This window comes from Thunnus maccoyii, chromosome 15, assembly GCF_910596095.1.
Source record: "Thunnus maccoyii chromosome 15, fThuMac1.1, whole genome shotgun sequence".
Taxonomy (NCBI): Eukaryota; Metazoa; Chordata; class Actinopteri; order Scombriformes; family Scombridae; genus Thunnus; species Thunnus maccoyii.
Window position 1 is genome coordinate 11,116,704 of NC_056547.1, and position 15,287 is coordinate 11,131,990.

The 15,287-nt window shown below is 40.0% G+C and overlaps 1 protein-coding gene across 1 annotated transcript in view; it reads left to right on the top strand.

Moving 5' to 3' along the window:
- Positions 1–4,176: 4,176 nt before the first annotated feature.
- The window catches only part of angpt1 (angiopoietin 1), a 55,303-nt gene continuing 44,192 nt past the window's right edge, over positions 4,177–15,287 (top strand). Inside the window, exon 1 of the mRNA XM_042434505.1 lies at positions 4,177–5,058. Within this exon, the coding sequence (XP_042290439.1) occupies positions 4,663–5,058 (396 nt within the window). The 5' untranslated portion in view covers positions 4,177–4,662. The remainder of the gene's footprint in view (positions 5,059–15,287) is intronic.

Here is a 15,287-nt window from a genome sequence, read left to right on the forward strand (position 1 = left end):
AGAATAGAGACCCACATTTATTCAACTTCAATTTTAGTTTATTTAAAGTCCACAACACTCAGAGAGTCTCTGTACACATTACGAGTCCATAAAAACAACAACAGAAAAAAAAGAAGCACATGGTATTACATGTAAAAGTGTACACATTATACACACACACTCACACACACATACACATATTAATATTACAACATGGTTGAGGTTAGTAATTTTAAAGCAGATATCATATAACCCTAATAGGGTTGGGGTAGCTACATGTCAAGGAGGAAAGCAGTTAGTAATTTGGGTTCCCAGGAGGTGAAATTAGGAAAGGTCATAGCAAACAAAAACAAGATGTGTTTTCAGCCTGGATTTGAAAGTAGTATAAGTAACAGAGTTTGCCTCACTGATGTGCAGTGGTAGATTATTCCAGAGAAGTGGAGCTCAGTGGGCAAATGCTCAACCACCAAAAGTGTTCTTATTTAATCAAGGAACAATTAAGTAACCAAGGGAACGTAAAGGACATGATGAAGTATATGGAGCAATAAGGCTGGAGATGTATGAAGGAGCCAGTCCACTTAAAGCCTTGTAGGTAAGAAGGAGGATTTTGAAATCAGCTCTTGCATGAACTAGTAGCCGTTGCAGAGACATCAGTACCAGTGTTATATGATCCAACTTTTTACACCTTTTGAGGACCTTGTGTTCTAGACCAGCTGAAGACGTTTTGTTGCTATCTTAGGCCTACCTAAGACTAGGTTGTTTACATCAACCTAGTAAACGATACGTTATTATTTAATTTATTACTGTGCTTTACACAATAATGATAATCTAACAAAAGAATGATAAATGAAAGATATGAATGTGAAATCATGAAAATAAATTTAAATTATTAATGCACTAACCCTACTTAAACTTGCATCTAGTTTAATTAATGAAAATATAGTGCTAAATGATCATTACTAAAAAAAAACACTGTCTTTTACTGCTTTATGTTTGATTGATGTGACAAAATATAGATTTTCTTTTCTAAAATATATGTTGTATATTCCTTGTGGTCTTACCTCACCAATCAGGGATATGGGCAGCATTTATGTAGCCTGAGAGGCAAAACCCAGGGAAACAAAAAGTCTAGAAGTCTAGTTGTAACTGTAAGGCTGTGCAAGACAGACAACAGTGCTGCATGAAAAAATGCAGTCCCCTCATTCATTTGAATGAGAATGAACTCCAGTTAAAAATGTACGGTCATCCCATGCCACAATCCAATGCAACGTCATCTAATAAGGCACTACGTTGGCCAATCAAATACATGCAACGCACAATCCTGTGTATTTCTACCATTTACATGGTAATCATCACAATGGAGGATAAAATGATTGCCACTGGGATAACTTCAACAGTCTTAAAATCCTGCCTCATAGTATTATATACCTGCAGATAAGCCTTCAAATTCATTGATCCGTTACTCAAACCAGCCTGAAATGCAAAGCAATTGGCCAGTAAGAGGATACAGTTCACCTTCCCCAGTGGAAATAATGCTCTTAACATAATTTAACATGTAAGCAGCCACCACAACTAATTTGAATAAAAAAATACACCAGTCACACCAGGAAAGACTGAAAACTCTGATCTGCTGTATTCCCACATCATCTATTAAATTTTACATTACATGTGGAAGGCAACATCGGTCAGACTGATGTTGAGTTATACAAAACGTCCTCCCAAACTTTTCACAAGTAAAACATAAGCCAGATTCCCATGAATCCCCACTGCCTCGAGGCCTCTCACAACTGACATGACCCGTGCTGTGCTTGACTGTCACCAACAAAATGACTATTGCATTTTACAAAACTGGGTGCACATTGGAAATGTGTTGGACAGCTTGCACAGAATGGGACCCCGGGGGTTTGCAAATGATTGTACTGTTGCTGCTTTGCGTTGTTTGTTTTCTCAATAAGTTTACATTCCAGTAAGAATTCACATCTGAGATTGCACCGCTCAGTTAACGCCTCATAAATATAAACAGCTTGTGATCTTTTTCTTGTTCAAGAAAGACAAGCCAATACTGGCTGCAATACAGAAAAATATGAGAATGCTGATTTTGATGTAAAATGAGTATTTGAACATAGTTTAATGAAAAGCATGTGTACACAGTTTGGTATCAAATATTAACTGTCTATATAATGCCCATATAAAATTTATAGTACACAGAGGGATAGATGTCATGCCTCCTCTCCTCTCTTTATTTTTAGCCGCTAGCGTTGTGGCTCTATGCCTGTCAATGTCAGTTTGTTGGTTGATCCAGGACTTTGGTCCAAACTGAAATATCTCAACTATTGGATGGCTTTCCATGACTTTTTATGGAGATATTCATGTTTCCCAGAGGAAGAATCCACCTGACTTTGGTGCTCTATTGACTTTTCCTCTGATGCCACCATGAAGTTCAGAGTTTTGAGTGAAATGTCTCGACAGCTATTTGAGGGATTGACATAAAAATAGGTACAGACATTCGTGGTTCCCAGAGGATATATTGTAATAACTTTGGTAATCTTCCAACTTTTCCTCTTATGTCACCAGCATGTCAAAACTTTCAGTGGATTTTCAGTGAAATGTCTGGACATCTGTATTGCACAACTATTGTGCAGACTATTGCATTGTGTTAAGTTTGGTGCAGACATTTTTTCGTTTTGAGACATTAGCAGTTAGCGCAAAGCAACAAAGCCACTAGTGTAGCTGTAGATTGTGTAGTCTTGTTTTTTTTCTACATCTTTGGTTGTTTTGTTTAGCCGTTCATAGTTGTGATGTGTAGTTTTAATTTTGCACACTCAAGGTTGTCCAGTGGCGGCGATTATCCCCCACTTAGTTTCCTTTGGACACAGCAACTGGCGCCCAGATTTTAGGACACCAACAAAGTATGTCAACCAAAGACAAGCGCTCCAAGAGATATTTGCACATGCTTTGTGTCTTAGCCAGTCTGGGTTATTCAGGGGGTTTGTTATCTTGGGTCTCCTTCATGCATTCGTTCACACCACCCCTCTGCTCCCACACAGAGGACCTAGTTTTCTGTAGCCCCCTGCTATCACTGAATACACATGCTCTATCAAACACACACATGCAGGAACATGCAGACATATATAATATGTAAGCACATGGGTGCAGAGGGAGGCAGTGCGCACGTGCACAGTGACACTCATCCACATACAGTACATTTCACACGGATACAAGCATAGATACACACACACACACACACACGCACTGTCACACAGATTTGAATGGTTTGGACTAAAGAGGAATGTTGAAGTCCGGCCAGAATTCAGGCAGCTGTGTCTCCCGGAATCAGAGATTTTAATGGACTGTCCATAATAAGGACTCGACCTTTGACCCAGGAGCTCTCAGCACTGTGTTTCCTCACTCTGCTCCTTATTCTGGCCTAATGATGAAGAGACATTCCTTCTTCCTCTGCTCATTCTTGGATTTCACTTTTGTTTTCTTGAAAACATAACAGCAGAGGGTGTTTGTGATAGAGACATACTGTATATAAAATGAAGATAAAGACAGTGTACATAATGGAGATATTATGGAGTGGATGAAAGACAGAAGATAAATCTCGCCAGCAAAGCTTTTTGCAGTCTTTGCAGAATCTCACAGAAATTGTTTCTGCTATTTCTGGGCTGGAGTGAGGGAAAGTTATTATTGTCATTCAATCCCAGGATGAGCAATACTTAATCATTTAGCATAAATCATTATGTTAAGGTACTTGGAAGATATAAGACCTCCATCGAGGAGAAGAAGAAGAAAAAATATTGCTTATATAATCGCCTTGATGATGGTTTTCTATTGTCAGGAGAGAGACAAAAGTTGAGAACTAGACTGTAAAAACTCCTAGAAATAGACCTCGCTTGTGCCTATTTATAATACAGCACCTGTCATGTACTGTATATAGTATAGTAGGGAGTAGTATCTCAGGAGCAGTAAATTAAACGCACACGTTTAAGTGTGTTTTTTGTGTCAACACAGAGGCAAAAAGTCAGGTCAACCACATGAGCCTGTAGTCAGAGAGCCTGTAAACCGATCCTTATAGTCTAAGCACATCCTCTGTGCTGGGGTCCCTTTCTGCCAGGCTCACACACACAGACACACACTCACACACTCACATTCCTCTGCAGGCTCTACAAGGGGCAGGCGCAGAGTGTGCTGGAAGCTTGGAACTGCTCTTCAGAGTGAGCGTCTCTCTCACTCTCCCCAGTCGTTAAGTCAGAGAGCAGGGGAGGAAGGGAAGGCAGAGAGACCAGGGGAGGTCTGAACGACACCATCCCAGCTATCCCCGGACATATTTTAAATGCACAGACTGATAAATGCAAGCACGCAGACCAGCTTTGATTTACTGGAGGAACATCGAGATAACCAAGCTGTCACTCTGCAAGACATGTGTTCAACTTTTCCTGCCAGGACACAAACTTAAAGGAGCTCTTCTAGGAACTGTAGCATGGTTAAGTGCATATGAAAATAGCTTTCAATGCTGGAGGTCCAGTATAAAAATGGATGACACATGTTCCAGGCCAACGGTGTTCTTCACCGTTTTCTGATTCCAGATCTAAAGGAAGCATCCAGCCAAAACGCCAACTAAGAAGGAGCAGATAAAGATACAAGGACTTCAATCACCTGCAACCTTTCCCCCAGGCTGATATGATGCTGTGGTACACATTTGGGCACCACTTGCTCTCTCTGGCAGCACTTCTGGTGATTGTGAGCTGCGGAGGAGGGGAGCAGAGGAGAGGGACGGAGAGCAGCACCAGCAGCACAGGTGGCAGCAGCAGCAGCAGCAGTAGTGGAGGAAGCAGTAGTAATTATAGCAGCAGACGTTTTCATAAGATCCAGCATGGCCAGTGCACCTATACATTCATCCTACCTGAGGGAGATGGGGCCGGAGGAGGCTCCTGCAGGGAGGCGAAAGGTGGTAGCCCACAGTACAACGCCAACTCTCTCCAGAGAGACGCTCCGCCACCTGAGCCAGACTTTCCAAGCCAGAAGATCCAACAGCTCGAACACATTATGGAGAATTATACCCAGTGGCTGCAGAAGGTAAGGAGGGGCTCAGGTGGTATGAAGTTTTAAAGCAGCGCTAACAAAGTTGAACACAAAAGCAACTTTCCTTTTTTTAAAAAAAAAAAAATCCAAATCCAAAAGAAAAAAATTGAAGTTTTAAAGGGAATCTTGTATGTTGATTCGTTGTTCAATATCATCATCTGAAATAGAAATGCAGTTAAATGCAGTTTCTGTAATATTATCCAGTTTTAATTTGACCGCCGCTGAAAAAGTCCGACCTTGAATCGCATCTGTAACAACCCTGCATGAGACTGGATCCGTTTTTTCTTTTGAAGTGGTCAATCTGTTGTCTATTTGTTGAGATATTCGTGTTCCCGTGGGTGTGTGGTCTCAGCTGAACGTCTGTTTGTGGCTTCACTAGATAACTTGTTTTGCTTTCTGGATGAGGCTCTTAGACTAAAAGTGAGCAGTGTTTGCTGTTTTCTCATAGTCAACACATTGTTCTCTGAAGTGTTTGTCAGTAGGAGAATTTATGTGATTTAGGAGTTCATGTGATTTTTGTTTTTCTCTGAGATGCTTTGTGACCAGATTTAAAGTGAAATGTCATGGGGAAAATATTGTACAAATGATACACAAAAAAAGGGATTAACAATGCAGCAGCAGTGTCAATTTAACTGGAATGACTACAGTATATGCTCCTTTATTACTTGAGAAAAGTTCAGCACCTAGAAATCTCTAGAATTTTTGGATGAACTCAAAAATACATTGTGGTCAACTGAACAAGACAGCTGTTCTTTGATTCTGATACGTTGACAACTTGGAGAAACAAAGCTTCTGTCAAAGAGCGACAAAATATGCATTTAATTAGTCTAGAAGCCAAAACACAATTTATATAATCTCTGCTGTGTTGTTATGTAACTGTGTATATTAACCACATTGAACTTTTTGTCCTGGATGTTACTCAGCTGTCTAGCCTCCAGAGACATCTTATACTCCGTGGCGGCTCTTTCCGTCTCCCTGTACCCGTCCAGCAAACACATCTATGTCTTGCCTTTATATTTTTCCTGAGCAAACCACTGTTTGAGTAAATTCCACAGATGTCCAGTTAAGTTCCACAGAGCGTCGGTCATAGAGCAGAGGTAGTTACATGTCAGTCACCCCCTGTTCTCCAGTGGGCTGTCTCTTTAATGGCAGGAAGTCAGAAAGCCCCAGGAGACACACAGAGGAGGAAAAGACAGAGAAACAGAATGCTCCCTTTATTTATTCAAGTCAAGGACGTGTGAGAATAACTTGAAAATACAGATTCACATTAAATAAAAATAATACCCATTTTTATTGAGCGGACACGATATTATGCAAGACTCAAATACCTCCTATTTAATTACTGTTAAACAACACGATTATGATATGTTTATAGAGCCACTGAGGTGTTTACTATGGTCATATGGTTCTACTGTAATGTTAATGAGTTGCGAATTGTGAGGCCATCGCTGATATGGTTTGGCAGCCACTGTGCTTTTCTAAGCTTTGAGACTTTGTGTCTCCAAAGAGAGCAAGACTATCTCTCTGAAATGAACACATGAATCAAATAAACAAACTTCAAATTTCTGTGTAACCTCTATAAGCTCTCCTGCTCCTCTACTTTCCACAATATTGTGGTTCACAAATAAGATTAGCAGGTCCAATCTGTGATTAATTGCTTAAAGCTAATGGTTTATTTTTGTCTATAAAACAAGAGGAAAAAAAAACAACTCAGTGGAACACGAAGCAAATGCATGCACAGATAACACCTGATGGATTTGATGAATTACACTGGAACTGGGGTATTAATCAACCTGAACTTCATCAATACTCTGAGTCTATTCATTAGCAAGTAGCGTGTCCCCCCAAAGCTGTCTGAGCTATACGCTGCTGTGTGCCTGCTTTTCATTTGCTCTCAGAAAGTAAACTTTTCACTCTTCAGGTCAGAGGAAATAGTCATTCCTCATCAATTAACCAGGCGTTGGTCACAGTATGTTATAGCGAGATGTTGATTGAGTTTGTAATTAGGTAGGGTAGAGTTAGAGGCAACTCCACCCTCCTGCAAATACAGAGTCTCTAACCAAAGCGCAGAGCAGATACAAATATGTCCAAATCCAAAAGAAATATTGTATGAGAGGGATTTTGAGCTTACAGCACACAATCTTTATAATATCAGTGTATCATTGGATTGTATATCACCGACTTTATCTCACGTAAGCAAAGGAATTTGCTGGACTGTATATGGTCCATGTCAAGGTTTAAAACATGTTTTATAGCAACTATTTCATAGCTGTGAGGATTCACCTTTATACGGCAGAGATAAGAAAACATGCAAGATGCAAAAAATGGACACACCTTTTCATCCTACTACATGATCACCAAATTAAAGGAATATAAACGCTGAACTTTTTATTCATTTTTATGGAGTTTCTTCTCCAGTTCACTGTCTGATTCGCTGGTTTCAAAGCTGTTTTCTGTATGGCTCCCAAAAGCGATCCATGTGTCAAGAAAGGCCAGGGGTGAAATAACACCGGCTTTATCTTTGCTCAGTGGACCTTATCCATCTGTGATAGTATAAGTGATACTATGAAAACAGAACAGCAGCATTGGTGGACTGAAGGTTTGACTAATGAGACCTCTGGAATAACTTCTCCTCAGATGCAAAAATGGAAGCAAATGAAAATGTCTTCCATTGCCACTAATGCTATCACGCTTCTTTTCTGACACTCTGGAGTAGTTTTGCGCAACGACAGACATTTTTCATTCTGAATAGATTTTTTTTTAAATACGATATCAACTTTTTTAGATTCTGTAAATCATTTTTGGATTCTATTTTAAAGTGTTTAATGAACAGAACTCCCTTGGTGTATGTCACTGAAAAATATTAAGAGTATTGAAAAACACACGGCACAGCACAAGCAACAAGTAGACAGATCAGCATTAGAAAGGAATTGGCATAGGCATTTCAGTGGGGACGCTTAAGCACACAGTGGTAATTCAGCCTAATTGCACTGCATTGGGGGGGGGGGGAACATCAGGATGCAGTTAACATTTTTCATTGGACAGAAGATTAAGTGTCCTGGCCAGTCTATCTATCTTAATCACGCCAGCATTTTTACTGCTTGTCTTAGAGAAAGCTCGCCCTGATGTTGCTCCAACCAGCTCTGATGAAAGGGACGGACAAAAGAGAGCAGTCCAGATAGCTAACCCGTGCCTGGGTGTTCAGTCCAATGTGGGGGGTAGACAGAGAGAGTGATGCAGCAAACAGCTGTTGGGGAAGCACTTTAGGTCTGAGATCTTTCCCTCCTCAAACCAGGGTAGAGTATATGGACCCTGATAACATTCCTGACCAGTCAAAGGTGGTGTGTGTTTGTCCAAGGATTACTTCTCTGACCTGCCTGCAAGGCAAGGAACCTCAGACAAGCTTGGCTGTGATCTCAGAGAGAATTGGCAGTGAGAAACAAGCTACTTCACACTGTAATAATGAACAAATAAGCACCTTTCTGAAACCATACTTATGTGGTGTTTTGCAAAATTAAAGCTGAAAAAAAATGAGTGGCAGCAAAATGTAAGACCAACAACGCAATAAAAAACAAATAAGACAATATAAGACAGCAGGAAAAAGAATTTAGGCAGCAAAGCAATGTTAAAGAGCACCTGAACACCTGAAAATAGTCTTTTTGCTGACCTTGCTGCAGTGATGTAGAGGTGTACTTCAGGGTGTGTCAGTACAATGTGACATCACTGCTGGGTGTGGTCACAAGTGCTACAGAACACACGTCTGTGATCACAGGTGAAACAGCCTCAAAAATTTCAATTAGAGTACTGTGAAACACAGCTTTTTAGCCCCACATTTGGTTACTATTTTAGAAAATGTGATTTATGAGAAAATAATATGATTGACCAACTGAGGTTATTGAAAAATCTAGGAGCCCTGATGGCAAATGATCACTCAGCTTTGGTCTTTTAGACTTCAGAACAACCAGAAGAGTGACATATCAAGCATTGATGGGAGCAGTTTAGCACTGAAGAAAATGGATTCTTTAAAACTTTAACCGCTGTGCTCTGAATGGCAATTACTTATACTAAGGGCAATGAGGAGTCTTGTCAGAAATACAGTATGGATGGATTAACCTGCATTAATTGATTTTCTGGCCACTTAAGGATAAAGCAACGCTACATTAACATATTATCACATTATTAAGTTGACACGGAGCAACATTAGCATTCATTTGGAGTCATGTTTCTGGCCACCTGATGAGTATAAGTCCAATATTTGCTCTTCTTTTAGCTCTCTTTTACTATCCATCAACTCCTGTGGGAAATATCTGGTTCTTTGCTAGATGCTCCACTATATTCACCAGCTAGTTGCTAAATTTGTCTGTCCCATGTTTGGTGCAGGGCAGATTGTGTTCAGTGGGGTTTTTTTTGGAGCTTTTGTGCTGAAAACAGATTCTTGTTGTGTCTGAAAATGATACTGATGACAGCAGTGAATGAAAACAGTAAAATTGTAGGTCATAAAACCAAACAAAGAGTAAAGACACTAAAAAGCTCCGTAGAGCTGAAGCGAACTGCATCAAGTGGTATTTCTCTGTAGATTTATCACTATAAGCAACCCCTTTCACAGCTCATATTTGATTGATTGTTGATGTAAAAATACTGATTATAGCAGCTTTAAGATAAGAAAAAGGTTCCATTCAGTAAAAAGTCGATGGGATACTCTTTGGTTTGCTCTGCAAGATGCATCTTACATCTCACACTGAGAATATCCTTATACTTTTGCAATATTTTAAGGACAATTAAATTTGGCAGTGATAGTCAGTTAGCAAGCCAAATTTTGTTTCTGCTCTTGGGAGTGAAAGTAATAGATCTTCCCATTTCCCTCCTCGTAGAGACAGTAGAAAGTGGTTGAGAGCATGGTTTCTTGAGAAGGACAGTCTGCCAAACTAAGCTGTTGAACAAAGGGAGGGGGAAAACTATCAGCAGTGTCTTATCCCTGTGAAATTCCCATCATTCTGCCTCTCGACGAACATGACTGTGCTGCATAAACAGTGGTTTAAAAGGATCTACCGACATGTGGGCAGCAGCTTGTTTCTCTTCCATACTGGGAGATCATACGAAAAAAGGGTGAATATGTTTCTCTACTTAATGCTATAAGAAGGCCACACAGCATGCCTAGAGATCCAAGGAGAAACCTATCTATTTTAAGGGTCACTTCCTCTATGAGAGTTTATTTTCACTGATAATGTGGGCCAAAACTAACAATCGGATGATGCAGAAAGACTAGGAAATGCCCGGAGGAATAAAAAGCTCTTCCCTCCCGACCCCAAGACTGGTAAAAGGGAAACCGTGGAAATTGCTGAAGGACACTATAATAACAGCTTCCATAAAAGTTGCCTTGGTCACACTTGTGCTACAGTATGACTGAAAGTGAAAAAGAAACAGACCTGTCCTGAGAATAGGGAAAAACATTACGGCCACGCTACAGTATTTCCACCTGGACATGAAAATGGAGCCCAACATAGTTAATGCTCCTGATTTTCAGGAAAAGGGGGCATTGAGTAGTTTTGTCATGCTCAATATGGCAAGCCACTTTGTTTCCCAGAAATCATATTTCAGTGCAGTCGGTGGCCCTGAACGAGCTGGAAGTTTTGATATTGGGCAGAAAGATATTGTACACCTACATATGTCTCCATAAAGCTCAATGAATGAAGATGGACGTAAATTGCTTGGTAATTTTGCAGGTCATCTTGAGTCTGTCTAGTTTACCTTATTGCAGCCGTAAAGCAAGCATACGGTTCCTTTTCCATCACTCATTCCATGAATCACTCTCGGGTGGGTACTTTATATGGGATTTATTTTGTTTTAATTATAAGGTTATACATTTGGCTAAATGCAAGCAGGATTTATGGTGTCCCTTCAGACAACGTTGTTGCTAGCTTGTAGCTTGGCACCCCTTGATGCATCTGTAGAATCAATTTTGTATTTCCATATACACCCTCGAGTATACTCACTCTCCTGTAATGGCGCTAATTTTTCTTCATTTGGTTGCCAGAGGTATTATGAATGTAAGTGTTCTGCAACATTACTCTACCATACAGCGGAAAGGATATTTAGATATTTTATCCTACTGTGGCATTTAAATATTTTCTTGTTAAACGTCTGAAACGTTTTTGAAACATTTTTTTTTTAAAAAGAATGAACATAATATTATTTTGGGCAGGCAAGTGGAAGTCATTAGTGCTGAGTGTGTAAGTTATGGTCAGTAGAATTGCCAAAAGCACAAAGTTCATGGCTGTATCTCTGCCACTGCTAAGGTTGAGTGATTACGAGCCAAATATAAGATAGTAATAGCTCAGATAGAGTGAAACATTAGACATTACAGTCAATCTGAGGATACAGTTAGTGGGCAAGTAATGTGGTGTTATCGCATCCTGCAGCAAATCACAACTTTGTTTGAACTTATTTCAGTCACCAAACCGGCTTTTATCTTTGTTGAATTTTTTGCTTTATAATGACTCTTGATAAACAGAGCAGATGATAATATTACTCCCGTATCTGCTGCCATTTATTTTCCTCCAGACGTGGGGTTCATTTAGGTTGTGTGCTGTAAATCAAGATTTTAATGAAGGTCAAGGGGAGCGAAACAGTATCAAAAACACAAAACAGCTTTTTGAGAATATGAGCTGCCCGAATGTAATCCGCAGGACGTCTACACAGTGTGAATTTACAATAACGTGTCAGTCACTTTTTTTTTTACAGCAGCTTTACTTCCAGGAAAGGAAAACATTGAGAAAACATGCATGTCTTGCATTGCTGATTCTGGCAAGCAACAGGAGAACGAAAAATCAGAATACACTGTAATATTCTATCCTCTCTCTACATGCTTGATTTTATGTTCATCCAATTTTTTGAAGTTTATGGTAAATTGCGTTGTTTGATCCCCTTGAATCTGACAATTATTAATCCCAAAGTTAATTCTGTAAAATCCGTGAACTATAGAAAGAAAATTCCTGAAGCCTCACCACATGCTACCTCTGAGGCCTACTCTCCCCACAGCGTCTCTTTGACTCTCCCTGACAGATGTTTCACTGAGTGGATGTCTTTGTCTGTCAGCACTGGGGAGCTTTCCAGAGGTTCCAGAGGACAGAGCCATTTCACCTTTTTTTTCGGAGTTCAGCCTTGCGGAATGAGGGTTGATATGATTTAAAATCGAAGAAACAAAAGAATCACAATCAGATGGTTGAAAAAGAGATGCTTGAATTTGAAAAAGAAAGGGCTTGCCAGTTGGAGTTGTGGAAAACTGATGACAAGAAGCAAGTGAAGGTGAAAAGAAAGGAGGAGATAGGGACAGTGCAAGATACTGGGTGAAAAATAAACAGTCTCTACTCCCTCGCAGTGTGGTCTAGATAGATCTGAAAATGACTAATGGTTGGCTCTGCTGTTTTTGTTTTGTCCTTCTGGCAGTAGGATATGAGCCACTTGTTCTTAAAGCCTCCGTGTCACTTCCAGGAATTACCTCACTTATTTATTTAATCTTTATTTTTCACCCTTTGGTGTGGGTAATAGAGGGGATTTAGTGGGCGCATATCATGTGATGTATTAACTTACAATTTCAGACACACACATCTTGACGGTAGACAGTCTGGAGCTACGCAGAATGGCAGGCTGATTATAGCCCTGCTCTGTTTTCTGTGGGTGGTTTGGGCACTTGAGTGTGTTAGGTCTCTCAGTTTATTGGTTAAGTGCTGTGATCGGCGTGACACCTCCGTCAGCCTGCTCATGGACACACATGCGGATACACACACAAATGCACACATAGAAAAACATAGACGCAGGGGCAGATTTAGACACACATATACGCTTACAAATGTGCATTTTGAAAACAGAAGCACACTCTTAACCCCGTCCAGAGATGTGTTTTCCTTGTCTGGGACTCAAACCAGGCTTCTCACATTCAACACAATACCAGAGCTGAAGTTGGCGGAGTGACTACAGACGTGAGGAGGGAGATCGACCTTACAGTAAAGTGGGTTACCTCCTGACATTTATATCACCCATGTAACATACAGCTAAAAGTCAAAGGTCCCCATAAAATAATTCACATTGTTGATTATTCACCTCATCTCTTTGCTGTTGGTTTTTTTTTTTAGTATTTTGTGCTTTTGATGACAACCTAGACAGTGATGGCAGAGCATGTGATTAGCTGATGGAAAACACCTGCTGCACATCATGTGTGTAGCATGCTTTGATGAAGGACTAGAGATGCACCCATTCCACCTTTTCTCTCCGGATACTGGTTTCAATACCTAAACTAACTGGCTGATGTGAAGCGCTGTCCCTTTACCAGCAAACTGTTTTTTCTTTTCTAATAAAAATGTACTGCTGACTTTAGAAAACTAATTGGAATCAATGTGTGAGACTGTAACAAAAATCACTTCTTAACTGCCTAACTACGCAAGCCCCTCTTTGCAGGATTAGAAAATGTCTGGATTTCGCATATAAAAAAAAGACACTTTGCTGAGTAAGAATGCACATGATACACCCTTATATAATTTTCAATTTCCATGGAGATTGTATCTTACTAAAAGGAAAAACCTTACACCGAGATAATTTAAATAATGCTACAGAAAAAACAGCAGTGAAACAGGCTGTAAGCACAATGAAGTGTTAGAAAATAGTTGTCTTTTACAAATCCAGCAGACACGGAGCAACATTAGCTTTCATTTTGAGTCTTGTCTCTGGCCACCTGACAAAAGTAAGTCCAATATTTACTCTCTCTCTTTTTGGTCCATGACTGGTTTCCACCAACTCTTGAGGGAAAATTCTGGTTCATGGTATCTGGTTATAGCCGCAAAATGTTCCACTATATTCACTCAGCAGTCGTCACTTTTGTCTGTGTGCCGGATGGTGCTGGAGAGGAAACGTTCAGTGGGTTTATCAGATCGTTTTTGCTGAAACGAGCTGCCTGCTGCTATTGAAAACAGGGATATGAGAGTGGTGAGAGTGAACCAAAACAGTAATGTTGTGGGCCATAAAACCGAAGCAATGAGCTGAAAGACGCTAAAACATTCTGTAGAGCTAAGGAGAACTGTGGAATTGAGTGATAACTGTCTTTGGCTTTGTCACTACGAGCGACCGCTTTCACACACACGGTCATTTTTATCCATTATGAATATAAAAATGTTGATTATAGCATCCTAACTGTAGTCATTTCAACATTATGGGACTTTGACGAACATATAAGTCAGACTAGTAGAAAATAATAACAGTACGCACCCTCAAAAAAGTCATTTAAGTGGTACTCCACCCTAAAGTTACCCGCTCGTGCAGTTATCCCAAAAGTAAGAGTGTATAACAGTTGATGGCACATTAACTCTAAAATGTGCTGCTGTGTCACCATAACACCAGCTACCTACATTAACAGGAACTCGCTCATAAATCTGTCATAGACTGAACAGACCAATGTGCTTTTGGTCTGAGTTTACAACCAATATACAAATGGTTACAAATGGTTCTTGATGTTTATTTAAATTGACATGTTTGCAGTGGTCCTGAGATGGAGAGAGAGGGTAATCCTCTTGGGCCTCTGTGTGTGTGTGGGTGAGTGTGTAAGTGTATTTCTGCATGTGTGTGCGTACAGAAGAATCTGTGTCACAATCATGTTCATCCCTGCATATGTTTTTTTGTGCATGACAGTGTTTGACACACACAAGCTTGTGTTTGGATGAAATAACCTTCAGCTTAACTGATGGCCTGTTAAGGATCTTCAATAATGGGATGTTAGATGTTGGAGCTCGTACATACAAGAGGCTGTCACATTTTCTTAGTGTATGTCAAACAGCACTCCCATTATGAGCGTAGATGTACATTTTAGTGATGCATGATGTCTATGATGTCTGAAAGAGGGATGAGAATAGAATAAGACATGACATCAACGGTTATATTAAAACAGATAAACTCTTCCTGAAAAAATGAGTCTGTGTGAGACACTTCTTGTCCGCTGTTAACAATGATGCATCGGTTTCTTGGCATTTCTCCAAAACCTCAACCACCATGTTCAGAGAAAATAGTGACTTCCTGTTTCAGTCATTTCCTTAATAAACAGTGAGTGTATTGAACCATTTTTGCTTGAATAAAGTAATAATAAAGTAATTTTCCTTATGTCAAGGTCCATTTAGAAGCTGTTCTGGCACTTTTAGTCATTTCACATGCTGGTGATCAAAAGATGGACTTTGCTGAGG